Raw genomic sequence first — 19,550 nt, 5'->3', positions numbered from 1 at the left:
CAGTAATGTTAATTTGTATTCTCTGTTGACCATACTCTTCGGAAAACTCATCAAACAAGTCTGTACTGTGAAACAGGGACAAGTAAACAGATAAAGAGAAATACGAAATAGGATCAGGATTACATTCAAAGTTAAGTATCTATTTGTTTAGCTAATGTGTTGACAAACGTTCCAATCTAATTGGTTGTTAATATATATCTGGTCCTCCACTTTTCCTCTATTTAAAAACTATTCAGAAGTTAACTATCGCAGTTATCAGTAACAACCCAAGGCCATGCTGCTCGTCAATCTTCTGATTGCTCTTAACTGGCAGTCCGTTCTTGTTTTACGTGAACTTGAGTTAGGTAAGTTTTTTAAACAATATTTATTTCCACTTGGTATAGTGAAAGGGGATTGATAAACAGGCAGAGCCTATATACTCGTAAATATATCTCCCCGACAAAATCCGAACAAGTTTCAGTAGTATAATTATTTAGTAGTATAGACTTGGTATTAAGTCATATGTGGTACATCAAAGATAAAACAGTTGTTAGTGAGATTTATATAAGAGTATATGTTTAGACAACTCTTTTGCTCATAGAGAAGAAATGATGTACAGAGTCAGTTTTTCTTTGTCTAGGCTGACGTTACCAAACAGGACGGTTCGTAGGTCATATCCATTAACACAATGATAGCTTTCAGATCTAATCTCAGTATAAGTTGGGCAAGTAAATAGGTAGTGTAAAGCACTTCTGTTGAAAAAAGCACATGTACATTCAGCATTATCGCTAAAACATCTTTCAATTTTGTGAACCAATATTTTCAAATATGTCAGGATTACACTTATACAGGGTTTTTTTAACTGAGAAAATGAATGGGCTTCTCTCTAAGAAGAATCTGGTACATTCCAGGCGGAGACTGTGGAAGGTAAAACTGATTTTTTAAATAATTCAGTTCGGCAATTAGGCTCAGAGTATTCATTTGTGTTACGTGTTTCATAATGTGGGTGATCCAAGGTTTCTACAGGTACCATATCACATAAATAACTTGGCGCTGTCCCACTTTCCATTTTATAAAATGCATAATTTGTGAAAGTATCGTCTCTCAGCCAAAGAGGATAGACCGGTTTCGTTATATAATTTGTATGACTCGTGCCCCTCGTGGCACCACATATTGTCCTGAGTGCATCTAGATGTAACATTTCTAAGGACAATTCTTGACCCTTTGTGCAATTATTCCATATATAGTCACAGTAATCAAACAAGGGTAATATGAATGAACAATAGAGCGAATGTAGACTGTGTCTGTTCAAACGATATTTCAGACTACGAAAGCAATTTATCAATGAGCTAACCTTGGCAGTTAGATTTTCAATATGGCTATACCAATGCCCATCACTTTGTAAAGTTAGCCCGAGGTGTTTGTGGCTATTAACATTCTTTATTTTTACATCATTCATGAACAGATCAGCCCGGACAGTGACGTTACGTTTTCTTGAAAATTGAATTGCTTCTGTTTTATCGTGATTAAATTTTACTTTCCCAGTTTTAGTCCATTGAGAAATACATTACAAATCATGATTAATTGAACTACTTGTTGATAATGGGTGATCAATAATGATAATGGTGTATCATCAGCAAACAGTTAGGAACGTCATTTCATGTAAATGCTTATTTAAATATCGAAATACACTTGGTATCATGTTGCTCCAGTATGATATTAGATTGAACTCCCCAAAGCGAGAAAGTTGGGAAGTTTTTGTTGTGTGTGGATTTTCAACAACATTCTCAGATTTCTGCTTAAAACAGGGTCAATATACTGTCATGAACATAAAACCAAACCAAATTGTCATTTCCACTGAACTTTGGAGGGCATGGATTGGAGCTTTTGTTAAACCTTTTTCACACGGTGATAGACAAGGTGTTCAGATATAAACTCTCGTTCACCATGTGTTTTCGACTATGTTTTCAGCTATGCATCGCAGATATCTTATCAGGCCATCCATATTTTTGTGTGTATTGTTTGTTGAACAAGCAATAGAGCGGGATTGCGAAAAGCATACATAACATAATAAAAACCTCACTAATTGTGTAACTCATCTGGACATTTTATAGTTTACAGTGAGTGAGTGAGTACTTTAAATGACATGGAACTTACATACCCTCTTGTAGGTACAATACTTTTACGTTACCCTCCTCAAGGGTACAGCAACTGACAATTTAACTTACTAATTAACGCTACCAAATTTTGAAATAACACACTTTTATAAAGTAATTTTATTTATTTATTTTTTTAAAAGGACAATATTACCTGTGAGTGAGTTACATCGCGGCGTGTCAGCTTAATGTGGGAGGAAAGCCCGAGGTGATGCAGGTCTCAGACGTTTATCACTTCGGTGAAACCCACGAGCACGGGTATGGTGCTGACAAACCTAGAAACGAAATCGGGGCGAACAGAGATTCGAACCCCCAATAATAGGTTTCTGGCATGTACACGGGGAGCAACTCTGCACAGCGAATCACAGCGAATCACAGCGAATTAATTTGATGTAATTTATTGATACTTACATGGGTGTCCCCCTTCTTTTGCATAAGATCCTTGATGTGACATCTGATCAAAGGTTTATAACCATTGTATAGAAGTAGAAGTGGTATAAGAGATTGTTCTGGGAACTCCTTTAGCTGCAGCATCAGCCATTGTGTTACCCATGATTCCAGCGTAGCTGGGTAACCAACAAAAAACTACATCGTATTATCCAGTAGCAAGATCATTAAACGGTTCAACAATTTCGAAAGAGAATCTGAAAAAAATATGAACTGTTTATGCTTAGATTGGTTGGTGATATATTTCATGGCTGTTAAAATGGCATTTGATTCTGCTGTGAATATTGAATTATTATCTGGTAATCTTGAAGATATTATAAGTGTCAAAAATATTTCTTAATTGGTTGTATTCTTGTTGGTAAATTAATTGGTTAGTATCTGATTCCTATAGTTTGGTTAATATAAGGTCTACCACTGGCTTTACCATTTGCCAAGGAGTGGATGAAGAATGTTGAGTGGGAGTTGTATCTTGAAGTTTAATATTAGAAGCAGGCAAGATTTGATTTGGTCCGAGAGGTGGAACAAAAGATGATTTCTTATGGTAAATATCTTCGTAGAGAGGATTAAATACGCAATTGAACGTTTTGACTGATTAGGTGAGGTAAAATATGGTTTAACGTCGCGTCAAAGATTATTGCACTTATATAGGGACGTGCATGCACGTGTGTGTGTGGCTGCTTGAAGTAGTCCGGACTGGTGCCGATTTATAGTGCGAGCACACTGAGATACCATGCCTCAGTTTAACATGAATACCCCACTCAGACACAGTATACTGACTCCGAGCCGACCAGCCCTTGTTTTAGCCCCTTAATGCCGAGTACCAGACAGGGTAACAACAAGTCTTTGGTGTGACGCAGCCGGGGATCGAACCCTGGACCTTGCGCACGCACTACCTCTAGACCACGGAGGCGGTCTTTGACTGCTTCCAACAGTCTATGCATAGACCTAAATATGAAATGGACGAGCCGGTTTCCTTTATTTCTGGTTCAGGTGGGTAAATCAGTTGAAGCGCATTAGCAGCTGGTCCATTATCGGAAGACCCACTGCTTATCTCTAATTATTCCCCTCCCTCCTCCGTTTCACGACTGTCAACATTGAATGTCAAGAAATCGCTAGTGACAGCCATTTCTCACGACATGTGCTTCGCTAAGTCAATGCATCGCCTGCTGTACACTGTGTTGTTTAACGATTCCCTCAAGCAGACTGGGAGTGTTTCGTAGATGCGTTGCGCAGGCATCGTTTTACAACTTGGTACCAGTCTTAGTACCTACCAGACGTAATTCAAGTAGCTTTGCTTCGGAAAATGACTTTTCTAATAAATATAGAATACTAAACGAGCTCGCGTGTAATACTAATTTTAAGAAACGTGTGAATAGTTCTGGTATCTTACGAGCGAAAGCGAGTCAGATACCAGAACTATTCACGAGTTGCATTTAAATTGGTACTGAACGGGGCGAGTTTAGTATTTTATTTATTACTTGCCGTTTAAAACCTTTTTTTAGAATTTCAATGTCGTGTGTGAATATAGGCAGTCATCTACGCGATCCATAGCATAATCCAATTGAGTTAAACAAAACAACTTTAAGCAGGTCAAACGTTGACACGTATTAATTTAATATCATGCAACGGCCCACCTTAAGAATGTGTCCCGGACGGGACTCAACCCCAAAAAGTACGAGAATCTGTACTTTACTAAGAAAGTGTTATCCCAAATATAACAGTTGTTACATTATGGAAGTAGTCAACTGCCAAGATCATCTAGAAGAGGTAACTGGATTGTTAAAAGACGTAAATAACCAGTCTCGATTATCCGCCGAAACAAAGTCCATTGTGCAAGGAGAAAAAAAGGAGTGCAAATAGTATGAACGGATCGCTGAAGTCAGTGATGAAACCATGTTTCTCGTGAAAAGAGAAAACGTTTCCTGCTAAACGCCGACAATACATCATACAACAGATTGAGTTATGATACCATGTGTCAGCGAAAAGGTAAGGGTACCCTGACCCACCGGTGGCACACGTCATAAACACACGCAAAGACAAGTGAACTGTTCACGTAAAACAAACTCGGAAACATACGATCCTAGTCAATGAAAGCGTTGGTTGTCAAATTTGGGCATCTAGGATTCAACATAGATTTCAAGCCTAAGAAGTCGGATTTGTATGGCAAGAACATTTTTAAATAAAGTTTTAGGTAGACTAGAACTTTCGTTACAGAACTATTGGCTTTCTGCATTATTAAATGCCACATAAACACTTGGATACTCGTACGAATTTTTGGTAGTGAACTATAAATCCGCAGAGTCAACTATTTGAAATATAGACGTGCTCTTGCTCAGTTCAGTTCTGGTTCTCATAAACTATGAATAGAAACTGGCAGGTATATTGGAAAAGCTGGAATTGAGATATAATGTAATATCTGTAAATTGCCTTAGATAAAAGATGATTATCACGTCTTACACATTTGGAACAAATATCAAGTATTACAATTGTTCTTTCCTTTAAAGTTTTATGGCTATCCAACAATCCATAAATTTAATATGTTTATGTCATCATCAAATGTAACCATCTGGAAACGCTTGTCACCTCTCATATATATTTATGAAGCCATATCAGTGAGACTGTCTCAAAATGACCACCTCCGTGGTCTAGTGGTAGAGCGTCCGCCCGGAGAGCGGAAGGTCCGGGGTTTGATACGCGCGCGCGCGCGCGCACGCACGCACGCGCACACACACACACACACACACACACACACACACACACGTGCATATAAGTGCAATAATCTTGGAGGCGACGTTAAATCCAATTTCAACTCACCTGTCTCAAAATAATATACTTTCGCACTCGGTTTCTTTCAATATGCACCTTGGGCTTATGGACTATATTACCTCGGAATAAACTACTCCTACTATTTTCCAAAAAACGAAAATATAAAATCATTTCGATTTACTGCCGAAACAGATTCCATTAGGCGTAGCAGGCAAAATAAAGGTAAAAATTATATGAATGGATCACTGAAAATCCTAAATCTCGTTCATATTAAGTATGTATTATACGTTTCAGGTGTACACTTCCCCCACTCGTTGGAAACATCAGGTATTTCCTATGTGGACTATGACATTAGCTCCTCAAAAGAGGAAGACCTGCTGACAATGCTGAGAGATGTAGAGAATGTCCTCCAGCCCCACATCCATGTGCTGCTTCTCTGTGACGTCACAACCACTGTTTCGGTCTTACGTCAACTGGTTCGTCACGCATGGGAAAACACAATAGGGAACAACGTCGAAACAAGAACTCAGTTACCACTTGTTCTAATCTCAAATAGTCGTAAATTGGATTCATTGTAACCTTTTGTAAAGAGTATGAGACTTTGCAAGTTGGGAGAGTTTGTTTTGCCAAATATTTCCTTCTACAATTTGTCAGTGCAGAAATAATTTCATAAAGATTTCTTTTTCACATACTATATAAACAACATATGTTTTTTTCTTCAGCATGTAATATTTCATTACATCAATCATTTTCTATAAAAGCAAGGCTTTTGAAACATCACAAAATTATTTCCGCACAGCAGAGTTGCAGAGAAATTTTACACGTCTAAAACTATCAGTTGTTGTTACGACCTCAAGCAGTTAAGTTGCAATGTTAGGGAAATGTGTTAGATAAATGAGAGATTTGTAGCCAATAATATCATAAATTCTAAGACTCGAATGTCATTAAGTCGATACTTGTACGTTATATAAAACGTGTGACTTTTGGGCGCTAAGAAAATTCTTATCGGTCCCATGTTCAAAAGCCAGCAATGCGTTTGTCTTCGACAACACATAATTCTATATATTTTTTATAAAAAATGCAAAGATCATGATGAAACTTAGTGAAAGAATCATTTTATCTCTCGTAAAATAATGTCCACTTTCTGTTTAATCATTGAATGAAATTGAAAACTAGTTTCTCTTAGCCAGTCTGGAATCTGTGGAACTAGATCCAACTCCTCGGTTGACTGGTGCCACGTCTCACGGGTGCTGGTTGTCGGTAAATCAGATGATTTACCTGTACTCCTGGACAGCAACATTAAACTGGAGAATGTGGCACTGCTGGAACTGCCTACAGGACAAGTATGCTCTTTTTAAACAGTTGGATGGTGCCAGTTTCATCCTCAATGGTGAAAACGGCCAAATATTTAAATATTTTAGAGTGCATTGTATTGATTGTATTGATGATTAGTTGTCTAAGGCGCCTCATAATTTGCCATGATCCGAGTTTTGAATCCCTGATTCACCTCCATTATCATCCTTGACAGAACCTTTCATTGATACATGCTATTTGTTCTTCCTCCTCCATTAAGGTATGTGGCAAGATAAAACCGATAACGGATTTCTCTCGCACACGAGTTTGATAAGATTGGACGGCTATATGTTCAACCGGACTCAAATCAATGCTGCAATAGGGAATGAGTCCAGCGTATGTGTCATGATACAATGAAAATAAGATACAATATATAGGGGTAAAAAAAAATATACTATATATGTATAGGGGTAAGAAAATACATATAGGATAAAGGGGATGACATTATGGTATTTCCATAAAGGCATCAAAACCCTTTCCATAATTATAAGAAATCTCTGCTGAAAGCAGAATCCTTTTTATGATTCCGACTTTATCATCAGCATGAGATTGTGTTTATTATTCGCTATCAAATAGTGACGGCACCCGTCACAGTCACACAAACATCCAAAGACAAGACAAACGTTCTCCTAAAAAACACGGGAACATATGACACAAGTCAAAATAGGGAATTGCACCAGACGCCATTTGAGTCACCAATACATCAAAACTACACATTTCCATAAGACCCTTTGAAAGCTTTAGCCTTTAAAGTTGTAACCCCGGTCAAGAGTCATATGACGCCCTTTGACATCTTCGTAGAAAGACCATTCTCGAGTTTTAACTCAAAAGTTGTGAAATGTGAACACAAAGGTTAGATCTGCTGGAATTATGTTCGGCATAAAGTGAAGGTTGAAGTCACCCTTCTTGTCATACATTCTTGTAAATAGTTGGTTGTTATTCAGTAACGGGTAGGAAAGGAAGTAGTCGTGTATGTCGTCATGGTCTATTAAATTTGCATAAGTATTAACAAATGAGAATCGTGGTAACATTACGTTATAAGTGTTAATAAATTATTCTGAGTTCAAAGGGACTGTACACATTATTTATAATGTATCTTGACTGTCCCAACCATTAAGTTATTTTAATAATTCAATGGCATACGTATACATGGTTGTCTGATAACAGGGAGATTTCACAAAGCCAAGGATGTGGACACTGATGATTCACCCCAATGGACGAGCTTTTGCGGACGTGGCTCTCTCTGATGTAGAAGGAAATGTCACAGAAGTTTTCTCCAACGTGAGGTTCGGTTACAATGGCCGGCAACTGACAGTCGTCATGAAGGTACCCCATCCATTAAGTCACGTACATCCAGGTTGGCAGAACCTACTGCAGATTATAAGAGCTGCAGAAAACGTACCGGTTATGTGTGACTCGGTGGGTTGTTTCTTGTTTTTGTTTCAAAACTACATGGCATGTAAGTAATCGAGAACATCACGTCCTATTCCGCCAGGGTATAATGACTTAACATCAGCCAAGTCACCGTGCATTGGTACTCTATCTGTTAGATTAGAACTGAGCGTGTTCACTTGCATGTAAAAAACATTTCCTACTATGCCGAAAGGCTATGGCAGTGTTTCAAAGACATACGAGAGGTGTTCAATAAGTTTTGCAACTTCAATTTAAGACCTAGTCGCGGAATATCGTTTGCACTTTTGTTTTGCAACACTATCAAACAACTTTTGAGCAAGAGTCATATGACGCTCTTTGAAATCTTCGTGAGAGCAAGCTCGATTGTTCCTTAAAAGTTTACCAAACGCTTGCACTTTAGTCAATTTTTATACAGAGATCTAAATATGAATCATAAGAGGCTGTCTTTTACTTCATGAGGAAGGGAATTGGGTATTTCACCACTATTGAAAAATATCAGATCATCTATGTACCTGAAGCAATAGTTAAACGTCTTGGCCAAATTCCTGTGTATTTATTTTAGCAATCCAAGAAGAAACTTTGATTCATACGCATTAAGAAACAGATCAGCAGGGCAACTGCTAAGCGAAATGTAGCAACTGCTTAACGCTACCTAATTTTTGTAAAGGTTAGAGTCTTGTCGCATCATTATATTATTGGACTGATCGTATTTTCTGCTTCTCAAATACGTTCTGTGAATATTAAGGAAGTCCTTTCATAATTCCACTAAGGATTAGATCATCTTTGAGACAAGGATTTGGCGGTTCATTTGCTCGACCCACCAATATATCCCTCATTGTACGGCTTTTTATAGAGCTTTGGTGTCCAGTACAAAAGAAGAATTTCAAAATCACATACCTCGCCGTAATCGTACAGTGTAGTCTGGTATTAGCAGAGATTTCTTATGATTATGGAAAGGATTGTGTTGCTGTATATTTGTAAACTCTCATACCTTCACCCATATGTGTAATTGCAGACTCATCCATGGAACTATGGCTACGAGATTGTCAACAAGCGGAAGGTGTCCAGCTTGTCACTCCACATATTGCAGATGTTGGCAGTCAATCTAAATTTCAGGTGAACTTTATCCTTTGGACATCTGTAAGTTGCTGCACACAATCTTAACTTAAAACATATGAGACTCCGATATGAAAAAAAATAAGGTGCAATGTGATATATCTCCGCAATTTTAATCTTAGAACTGAATGTATGCATTTCAACATGCATTCAGCACAGACAGAAATAGAAAATGGGGAATCTGTTTCATGCATTAATAGACCCTGCAAAAGAACTTATGCTGAATTGATAAAGCACTGACATCATTAAAAAATAGTTGTTCATCCTAATAGTGGCTTTGCTAACCACCTTGTCTAACGACACACCTGCGCTGAAAAATTCGTTCCATGATCTATTTGTCACACGTTGTCCATAGACGTAAAGTTAATTCTCTATCTTCTAAGGTTCGGGAAGATTTGTCAAAAAAGCAAACGTCATCTCAGGTTTCCTGAGGAGGCAGTGTGTGAAATAATTAAAAGAAAAAGAAGTGAAACCGCCTCATGTGTTTAATATTTAGATCTATGCATAAAGATTCAGAGAGACAAAAGAAACTATCCACACGATTGTATGACAATACTCAGCTTGAAACTCATACTCCATCGGATCTTGCCTTTTGTGTCTACATGTCACAACTTTTGACGTACATACTCTTTCTTGCCCATATGTTGTTTGGTTGAAGTGGTTTTGTTAGGCAGATTAAAGTATGTTCCACTATGTGGAAATTTATTGGACCCACATTAGTGCTTCCTGGTTCTCTCTTATTGTATTATTTGAAAATATAACAGACTGCTCACAGAAGCATTAAATGCAATTTCTAACCTTCTGAACAAGCAATATAATTATTATTATTACGTATAACAGTTATGAGGTCATCTCGCCAAGAGAAAGTGTATGGGGCAAGAACAAGAATGGTTCGTGGACAGGGGTGCTCGGCATGTTGCAGAGAAGGGTAAGTAGAGACAGACCAGTAAGAACATGCCATACTTGGTACAGGCAATATGTAATACAAGGCTAGTGATACAGTAGTTTATATAGAACAAACTATTTTGAAGTTTTGAAGAGTTTTCCGGTAATGTGATTGGCTATTTGTTGTTCACATGACCCGTCCATTTGTCAACAATTTTCAAAAGTTACGTTTACAAAGTATAAATTTCACCTTTTGACGTTTACAAGATATGAGACCTGTTAGGCAGATATCCCTGCTAGGGAAGTAGATGTATGCCCAGTACTTCTGTTAGGCAGATATCCCTGCTAGGGAAGTAGATGTGTGTCCAGTACTTATGTTAGGCAGATATCCCTGCTAGGGAAATAGATGTATATCCAATACTTCTGTTAGGCAGATATCCCTGCTATGGAAGTAAATGTATAGCCAGTACTTCCGTTAGACAGATATCCCTGCTAGGGAAGTAGATGTATATCCAGTACTTCTGTAAGGCAGATATCCCTGCTAGGGAAGTAGATGTATATCCAGTACTTCTGTTAGGCAGATATCCCTGCTAGGGAAGTAGATGTATATCCAGTACTTCTGTTAGGCAGATATCCCTGCTATGGAAGTAGATGTATATCCAGTGCCTCTGTTAGGCAGATATCCCTGCTAGGGAAGAGGATGTATATCCAGTGCCTCTTTTGATCCTTATGGAATTCGTCATCTCTATCTTCTAAGGGTCGGGGCAATTTGACTAACGTGAAAACAAATGTCATCTGCGGTTTCATGAGAAGGTAATATGTGACATGTTGGACTTCCTGATAAATAACATCTATCTGAAATGTGAAGATAGGACATTTAGCCAATAAGTAGGCATCCCCATGGGCACCAGTTGTGTTTCCCTTCTTACTTATCTGTTTCTTTATGCGTGTGAATCGAAATTTCTTCTCGGATTGGCAAACTGAAAACAGATATAAATAACGTTTAAGATATATCAATGATTTGATTAAATTAAACTGTCAAGTAACCAATTCCCCTCCACTGATTTTCCCAAGGGAAATGGAAATAAAAGATAATAGGGAAAACGCCTCATTTGTTTTTAGAACTCTTTTATGAAAGTGACAAAAACGTTTAAGAAAATCCAAATATTCCAAGCAACATTCGAACAGCTAATGCCTCTGGTACACGTTTGACGTGAAATCGTGCTTGCTCGACTAAGAGCGTCATATCAGTACCACATGACTCTTGCTCAAACGTTTGATTAGGGTTACAACATTCAAGGTCAAAGTAAACCTTTTACAAAGTTTTATGGTAGGCACGTGGAGGATATTTCCACACTTGAAGCATCGGTGACTAAAATTATGTCCCATGCAATTTCTTATTTTGTCTTGTACCATATCTTCCTATATTTGTTCAGGTGAATCATTGACTTGCCTTTGCATGCGTTTGACCCTGGACTCTTCTTTAGCAGAGCTTTCTTATGATCATGGAAGGGTTTTATCGCTTTATTGTACAGTGACTAGGGCAGGTGCTACCTTATCGTTATGAAAACCAAGCTTAGTTAAAACTAGTCTAGATATGTTATACCATGCCCAGAAATACATATATTTCCATACGTGTTTACTCATGACATATGGCAGTCACTGATTCTGACATCAGTGGTCTTTTTACGGTTGATATTAATGTTTATGATATATTATGTCAAACTCATTTCATGTAATCATCCTGGCGCGTCAACACAGGAGGCCGACTTGGCAGCTGACCATATCACAATCCACATCGACCGTTACTCTGTGGCGGATTTCATCTTGCCACCCGTGTTTGAGAACAAACGCATTGTATTGTTCAGGAAGGAAGAGCCTGATCAGGACCATCTGCTGGTCTTTCTCAGACCGTTCCAATCTCATGTCTTTATTGTGCTTGGAGTGTCACTGTTTTTTTCTACTGTCTTATTGTCCTCTGTGAGATTCATTAAGTCGCATTTGAGTTCCAAGGATAAGAATGTGGACCACAATCTGCGAACTGAAAAACTGTGCCCATCGTGGAAAAATAACATGGACACTGTTACATCAACAACATTTGAACTATATGGGGCCTGCTTGAAGCAAGGTAAGAATATATTGTTCTGTTGTTGTTAAAACAACCAGTAAACCACTGTGATTCGTACTCTGCGTTTAGCAGATACTTCTTATGTTTTTAGTAAATTTATCAAACATAATGTATAAAGCAAAAAGATTGAAATATGCAATTGATGAATCTTTTCTTGTGGAGAATTATCACGCACACGCACGAACGCACGAACGCACGAACGCACAAACACACACGCCGATTTATTTTTGAACCGGTTCCTGTGACAAGAATCAAGTTGAACTGATTGAATGATCAAGCTCTGTGACTTGGCTGATTGCGCGCCATTCGACACTGAATGTGTGGATCTTTCCGTCTCTTTATTTTTTGGATATTATCGCCTTCATACAGCTCGAATATTGCTGTTAATTATGCTGTTCAACAACATTCACACACTCCCGTACTCATCTACAACAAAATGTCGTTCGACATTACATCGACTATTAGATAGTCTCTAAGTGCATGCTAAAAGATAACCACATTTTGAAAGAAGATATTTGTATTATTCTAGGTTTGGATAGGTTTGCAAGTTCCAGATTCAAATGTTTTTTGTCAAGTGATCTATTTGACTACAACAAATTGTTTGACTTAATAGCTTATGTCCCTACTTTATGAGTGAATGAGTATAATACTTGAATAAATGTGTTGCTTATAATCACGTTTCATATACAGGATCAGAAAGACATGTATCACATGACTCGGATCGGATCTTTGTTGCGGCATGGTGGATGTTTACAACCATTATCTCTGCTGTCTACTCTGGGACCATCGTGGCCACATTTGCTATAAAATTAGAAAAGCCACCATTTTCAAACCTGACTGAACTTGTAGCCAGAGAAGACAACAAAATAGGCTACGATTCATCAAGCATTACTCAAAACCTTTTCCAGGTAAAGAAAAAATGTCAACGTTATTTAACAAGTGGTCATATATGAGGCACCGTTATATTATCCCGTCTTTCTTTCATTGTTTTAATAACTCCTTTATTGGAATTTAAATTAGTAATTTCTTTAAATCGATTTTTTATATCAAATTTAAGAATGTCACATTTGTCAATACTTTTTTTCTGCACTATCATACAAAGATTAAAATTCAATAAGAGCAATTAAAAAAGTTGGAAGAAAACTTACCCAAATGTTTTGACTAATTATCAATAGCTATGGACACAGCCATTCATCCATGAGGTATATCCATATCTCCTGAAATGTAACTTGAGAGATGGTTTTGTGTTATCCTCAAGGATGACTGACTGTGTGGAATGGAACATAGAGTGTCAGTTCGTTTTCACCCACAAATAATCTTTAATTCCAATAATGCTGTGTTTGAAACGAGATACGATGTCCTACATTTATTGACACAAGTATTTGCAGCACAGACTTTTCACTAAAGCACGAATAGAACGAAGGAAGGGTGTTTTCAATGTGAAAATTTGAACACGTGACCCAGCCATGTATTGATTCTTCGTCTGTAGTGGTATGTTCAAGTGGCATGTACTAACAGTGAAGACAATGTTGACTTGTGGATTTCAGTCCCTCTTGCTCTTTAGTTGTGACGTTTCAGCACAGTATGTTTGTTGTTTAACGCCGCACTCAGCAATATTCCAGCTATATGCCGGCGGTCTGGACCAGGCAATCCAATATTTGATATCACGAGCATCGATCCACGCAGTTGGGATACCATGACATGCGTCAACCAAGTCACCGAGCCTGACCACCCGACCCCGTTAGTCACCTCTTACAATAAGCATAGTCGCTTCTTATGGCATTCATGGGTTTCTGGAGACCTATTCTCTTCACGGGTCTTCACGGTCAGTACAGGTGCTAGTGCCCTTATCAACTTGCTTGAAACTGAAATCCATGTCAACTGTGTCTTCATTCTGTAGACGAAAAGGATTTCCATTTCGCTTCAGTTCTGTCGATGTACATGGTATATTTAATATAGTGTTAGATGACAAATACCTACAATATCTAATTAAAAACGGGGCTTGAAAATGGATCATCTTGATACGATTGGAACAGTTGACAGGTCTACACTATACACGTGATTGTTTCCCATAAGAACATAGATTACATGCAATACTCAAGACATAGGTATGTGCAACGCAGTTCTAATTATTGTACATACATACGTTTGCATTAAAAGAGATTTAGATTAGTGTTAAGACATGTGACCACTCCACAATGATTTTCAGAATACCAAGCAATCAGATATCAAGGGTGTCGTACAACGAGTCCGGGACTTATCTGTCACAGATCCTGACGTACTCGGTATCAACATCACCAAGCACCTGCAAAGAGTCCATGAGGGAAAATACGCTTTCATCTCGGGCACAGTCATTGTCCCTTTAAGCTATGCTGATTGCAGATTGCAATTACTCGACACTAAATTTGGACATTCCTACACAGCCTTCCATCTTCCAAAGTCTTCTCCTTTCAAACAGGATCTGGAAAAAACGTAGGTCTGAATCGATCATTTGTTCACTTAATAGATTGACGAATATAATGAGTGTACATAATACTTATTTAATTAATAATTAAATAATACTTAGTTAATTACCTCATCGAGTTTTCTTTCAAATTGTCACAGAAGTATCCTCTTGCATTAACGTTTAATTTTGAAGTTTCCTCATTTAGAATTATGAATATTTACCGGTCTGACAATTTATACTATTTTACATATTTACTCAGTTATAGGGTTTGCCATATCGTTGTAAAATGGATATGTAAATATTACAAGGCTGGTGCTCATTGGAATAGCTGTTGACCCGATACAATAAACTAGTCGTACCATCTGACTGCCCCTATAAAACGATAGTCAAGTCATTTTCTTTTCCATCAATAAATAGAATCTCTGTTTTCATCTGATGATTTCTGTGTATTTTGACAACGCTTTACATTGTACCGTTAGACCGTTAGCGTTCTTTTGTTTGGTAATCCTTGGGATGTAATCCTATGTAAATCGTTGTCACTGCCAGGATGTATCATCTACGCGACAGTGGTATCCTGCAGCGTACCATGCAAGAATGGCTTCAGTCTGCCCCGAAGGTCAAATGTCCAGTAGAGAGTTTCCCTAAAGCTGTGTCACTCATCAAGATCCAGAGTATGTTCTTTGCTGTGGGAATTGGGCTGATCTGCAGTTTCCTGATACTGGTTGCAGAGATTGTATGGTACAAGGTAAAACAAGATCTTTCAAAGATAATTGCTAATGCCATCTCCTTTTTCCAAATCTGACATTCGCAGAAAATATTGTTCCGAATAAACGGAAACCGTGTCAATTGAATTGTGCTCAGTCATCGTGAACATCATTAACAATGAACATTGTGATATTTCAAAGTGGACGAAATTTATGGGTAACACCTTCGTGTTTTACTGTACAGGCGTCGTTTCGGAATAGATCCTTCTACTGTTTTCAAGCAAGGCTGAATAATGAACATGGTACAGAATTTACATTGTATGTGGTGGATTAACAGTAACAACAATTGCATAAATGAGTGAGATTTACATGAGTAGATTAAATAATTCCAACAGAAGGATAATGCTCACTCAATCAATATTTATTCATGGCACTGATGAGGCCAAAGTCCTATAGTACTTTCTTAGTTTCATAGCATGATAAATGGACATTGATAAATTTCTCACAGTTTCTGTACAATCACATGTCATTAATTTGCAAAATTTGTTACCGTTAGGGTTGTGGTAGAAATAGTTATTTAGATATTTCGCTCTCAAATCATTATATACTGGACATACACATAAAAAACTTCAATACAATCAGTTTTTCAAATTCTACAAAGTCTGTGTTCTCTTGCAATACCCTCATGTCTGCCTGTTATGCTGTAACAACATGATGGAAGGAGAACGAACACAAGATGGGGTAGCCAGTGAGATGGGAAGCCAATCAAACAGTTTCAAGTTTTCAGGTGGGGTGATTATTGCTTAATGAATTCATAGTTGGCGGATGGGATGAAATAACCTTGGTCTCTGTTGATTGATGGCTTGTGGTGGCGAATGTGGACTGCTTCTGTTAGTTTTCTTTTAGTGAAGTCGCGGAAGTTGTTGGATAGGATTTGGACGTTTTCCCAGTTGCTGATGTGGTCCGAGGTGGCTGATTTTCTGTCTGATTTGATGGTTGATGTCTTGTGCTTTTTGATTCTGGAGTTGATATGGCGGAATGTTTAACCCAAATGGGATTGTCCACAGTTACAGTCAATTTAATAAACTACACCTTTAGGTTGTTGGCGTGTTTCTACCGTAAACTCTCATAAGGGTATTGAGGGTGGTGTATCTGGTGAAGTAGGTGTCAGTACTGACTCGCTATTTGAGGAGGCGGCTGATGATGTGGGGATTTTTCCCTCTAAATTGGAGGGCGATGACTTTGTCGACGAGTTTGGGTGGATAATTGCTGAGGTGAGTATAGACTTGATCGATCTCAGATTTGGGGCCAGAAGAAGAAGGTTGATGGCTCAATTGGTGGGGGTAGAGACGTTTGGCGGCGGTCTGTAAATAATCGTGTCTGGACCAGACAATCCAGTGACTAACATCATGAGCATCGATCCACGCAATTGGGATCGACGGCATGCTTCAACCAAGTCAGCGAGCCTGGCCACACAAGCATAGTCGCCTTTTACGACAAGCGTGGGTTGCTGAAGACCTATTCTACCCCGGATTTTCACGGGTCTCTGTTGGTTGGGGTTCTGGAGACAAGAAAGGGTAGTTATTCTTTTCCGTTTCAATGGTGAACTGTACTCGGGGATGATGTCAGGTAGATGTTGTAGCAGCAGGGTTGGTCTTGTTTAAGGATGACAAAGGTGTCGTCGACTTTTGTTTACCATGAAATGGGTTGGGTGGGTGGTGCGCGGACTTGCTGTTCGAAGAAGGTCGAGTAGAAAAGTCGCCTGGAAGTAAATAAAACAGTTGTTATCCATTAACTGTGTCTACTTTGTCACCCGTCAACTAAGAAATGTCTTTGAAACAGGTGCAGCCAAAATTCATTGCATTGATCATTAATGACACATAACACCCATAAAACATTGTATTGTAATGAACCCAAACTTGAACGAAAAATAAAGTCAACTTGTATTATCATAATAATAATAATTCAGTGAATATAATAATATTTCAGTGAATAATAATAACAATTCAGTGCAAAATGATAATAATTCAGTGCATAATAATAATAATAATAATAATAATAATAATAATTCAGTGCGATTCTTTTTGTCCTTTGCTTTTCTGTTTGTCCCTTAATCCTTTAAGCTTTTTGTTTAGCACAGAAGAAGATTTTCATCATGGGCCTCAGCACAGATCCCCAACACCCCTTACTCACCTCCTTTACATGGATGATCTTGAACTTATTGCCAATGGAGGAGCCACATTAAAAAACAGATTCCTCGTGTCGGGTCTTTTTCTAATGGTATCGGCATGTCTTTGGACTTGACAAATGCACCATTCTTCATCTGAAACGTGGCAAGGTAGAAGAAGGAGGATCGGTCAGTTCACTTGGAGTTATTGACCATCTCATGGAAGGTCAGACTAAAGAACTTAGGGATGCAGGGGAGGGGCAAGATTCAGAATGCCCATATCAAGGAAACACTTTGGGCAGAGTACAAATTGATACTTAAGAAAATCTGGATTTCAGATTTGAACCCTCGCAATGAAGTTAAAGCCACAAGTACTTATGCTGTACCCGTCCTTTCATATTCTTTTGGTGTTGTTGATAAGGCGAAACAAGAAATTCAGGGTATTGACACCCTCACACAAAGAATCATGTCAGACAGTAGATCCCATTACACTCGCTCTTCCCTCAAACGCATATATTTACCCATCATAATGGGATGGCGTGGTTTAATTAACGTGGATGTACTTCATGATGGAATTGTATTGTGCACTTTTGTAAACGTTTATTTGTCTGATGATCGTCTTGTGAAGGATGTCAAGACTCATGATGAAAATAAGGCATTCCACAGTTTTCATAAATGAGCCAAGGATGTGGGACATAATCTCAATGTCAGTGTTGATTTTGTTAATGGTTCTGTACTGCTGAACAGTACAGAAATGAGTGTCAGCCAAGCGAAGTGCCATATCAAATCAACAAGACTCAGTTTTTCAAGGAGAAACTACCTAAACGACCATTGTAACGAGTCTATGTGCATTGTCTTGAGAGGATCAGCAACCCTGCCGAGTCCTTCGCTTGGATGTAGTCGGCTGGCCTGAAAAGTAAAACTGAAGGCTTTCTGTTTGCTGCTCATGAACAGTCACTTCCCACTCGAAATTTTGCATTGATTTATAAATCAAAATAAAAGTGTGAAATGTATAATATGCAATGAATTTAGTGAGACTGTTCAACACATTGTCAGTGGATGATGCACAGCTTTGGCACAAACACAGTTTCTTAAGCGACATGGTGGAGTGGCTCGATCATTTTATAACTGTCTTCGTCATGCTTGTGGTTTTGACACAGAGTTCCATCCATGGTATAACACAATTACTGACATTACTGACAGTTACTGTTGCTGCGTACATCTAGCCTCTACTTGGTAGGCATATTCAAAATGTTTGTTCCCTTACTTTAACCGTTAGTCGAAAAGCGAAAAGGGAATTCCCTAATCGAAGCAAGGCTGTGACCTATTTTCTACCCTAGCCTACTTCCGCAATGTAAACAATGAGAACAAAAAAGGCGGCGCCCAGACTAGACGATCTGATCGATAATCAAGATCTATATTGTGATAAAACGGGTCTTACATCGCGAAGTGTATCAAATCATGTGAGCACCTTGATTTAAAACTAGAAAAGACTTAGAAAATATCTGTTGACAACGAGTTGGGGGTGCGCATGCTTTACAAATCCTGCAATCGACCGAAATCTGCATGACAGTTTACGAACCTGATTTCGATTTCGGTTCGCGATTTTGATTGGACGATGCATAGACTCGTTAGTCCAGCCAAAATGTAACTTCATAATACCAGCCTAGTTCGGCAAGGATGGAAACTGGACTTTCATAGTTAACTCCCTTGCCTCGGGAAGATGCAGTTCCATATATTCTCTCAGAAACTGTTTACATCATGATATGGTTTGTTACTTAAATGGTTCTGGTAGTTGTTTCAAATCGTTTTCACACTTTCAAAAGTGTATAGTGACATAACGTTTCATGAAAGTATGCCAGTAATTCAATACTGTGGTAAGAAGAAACGAATTAAGATTCATGGGAATTGTCTAATACGTACTTCCCTGAATGTAATGCTCCTCTTAGTTCTTAATATAATTTTTTTACGGAAGATAATGTTATTTAGG

At 38.3% G+C, this 19,550-nt stretch overlaps 1 protein-coding gene across 1 annotated transcript; it reads left to right on the top strand.

Annotated features, from left to right (window-relative positions):
* The first annotated feature begins 274 nt into the window (after positions 1–274).
* On the top strand, positions 275–18,397 carry LOC139459439 (probable glutamate receptor). The gene is made up of 12 exons (XM_071240887.1): positions 275–344; positions 5,643–5,824; positions 6,539–6,691; positions 7,869–8,027; positions 9,130–9,230; positions 10,071–10,158; positions 11,877–12,243; positions 12,934–13,151; positions 14,453–14,715; positions 15,236–15,434; positions 16,527–16,667; positions 18,308–18,397. Exons 1-12 carry the CDS (start codon positions 275–277, stop codon positions 18,395–18,397), a joined length of 2,031 nt encoding a protein of 676 aa, XP_071096988.1.
* The last annotated feature ends 1,153 nt before the right edge of the window (positions 18,398–19,550 follow it).

Source organism: Haliotis cracherodii, unplaced genomic scaffold (genome assembly GCF_022045235.1).
Source record: "Haliotis cracherodii isolate W230 unplaced genomic scaffold, xgHalCrac1.p SCAF_13, whole genome shotgun sequence".
Taxonomy (NCBI): domain Eukaryota; kingdom Metazoa; phylum Mollusca; class Gastropoda; order Lepetellida; family Haliotidae; genus Haliotis; species Haliotis cracherodii.
Note: the sequence above shows the minus strand (reverse complement) of the source record. Positions and strands in the feature narration are given on the sequence as shown.

Bases quoted from the DNA above. Each gene is read 5' to 3' on its own strand.
- LOC139459439 (XM_071240887.1), top strand. From the start codon at position 275: ATGCTGCTCGTCAATCTTCTGATTGCTCTTAACTGGCAGTCCGTTCTT. The intron at 5,825-6,538 runs GTTCGTCACGCA...TCTCTTAGCCAG, and splicing joins TTTCGGTCTTACGTCAACTG to TCTGGAATCTGTGGAACTAG. The intron at 9,231-10,070 runs GTGAACTTTATC...TACGTATAACAG, and splicing joins GCAGTCAATCTAAATTTCAG to TTATGAGGTCATCTCGCCAA.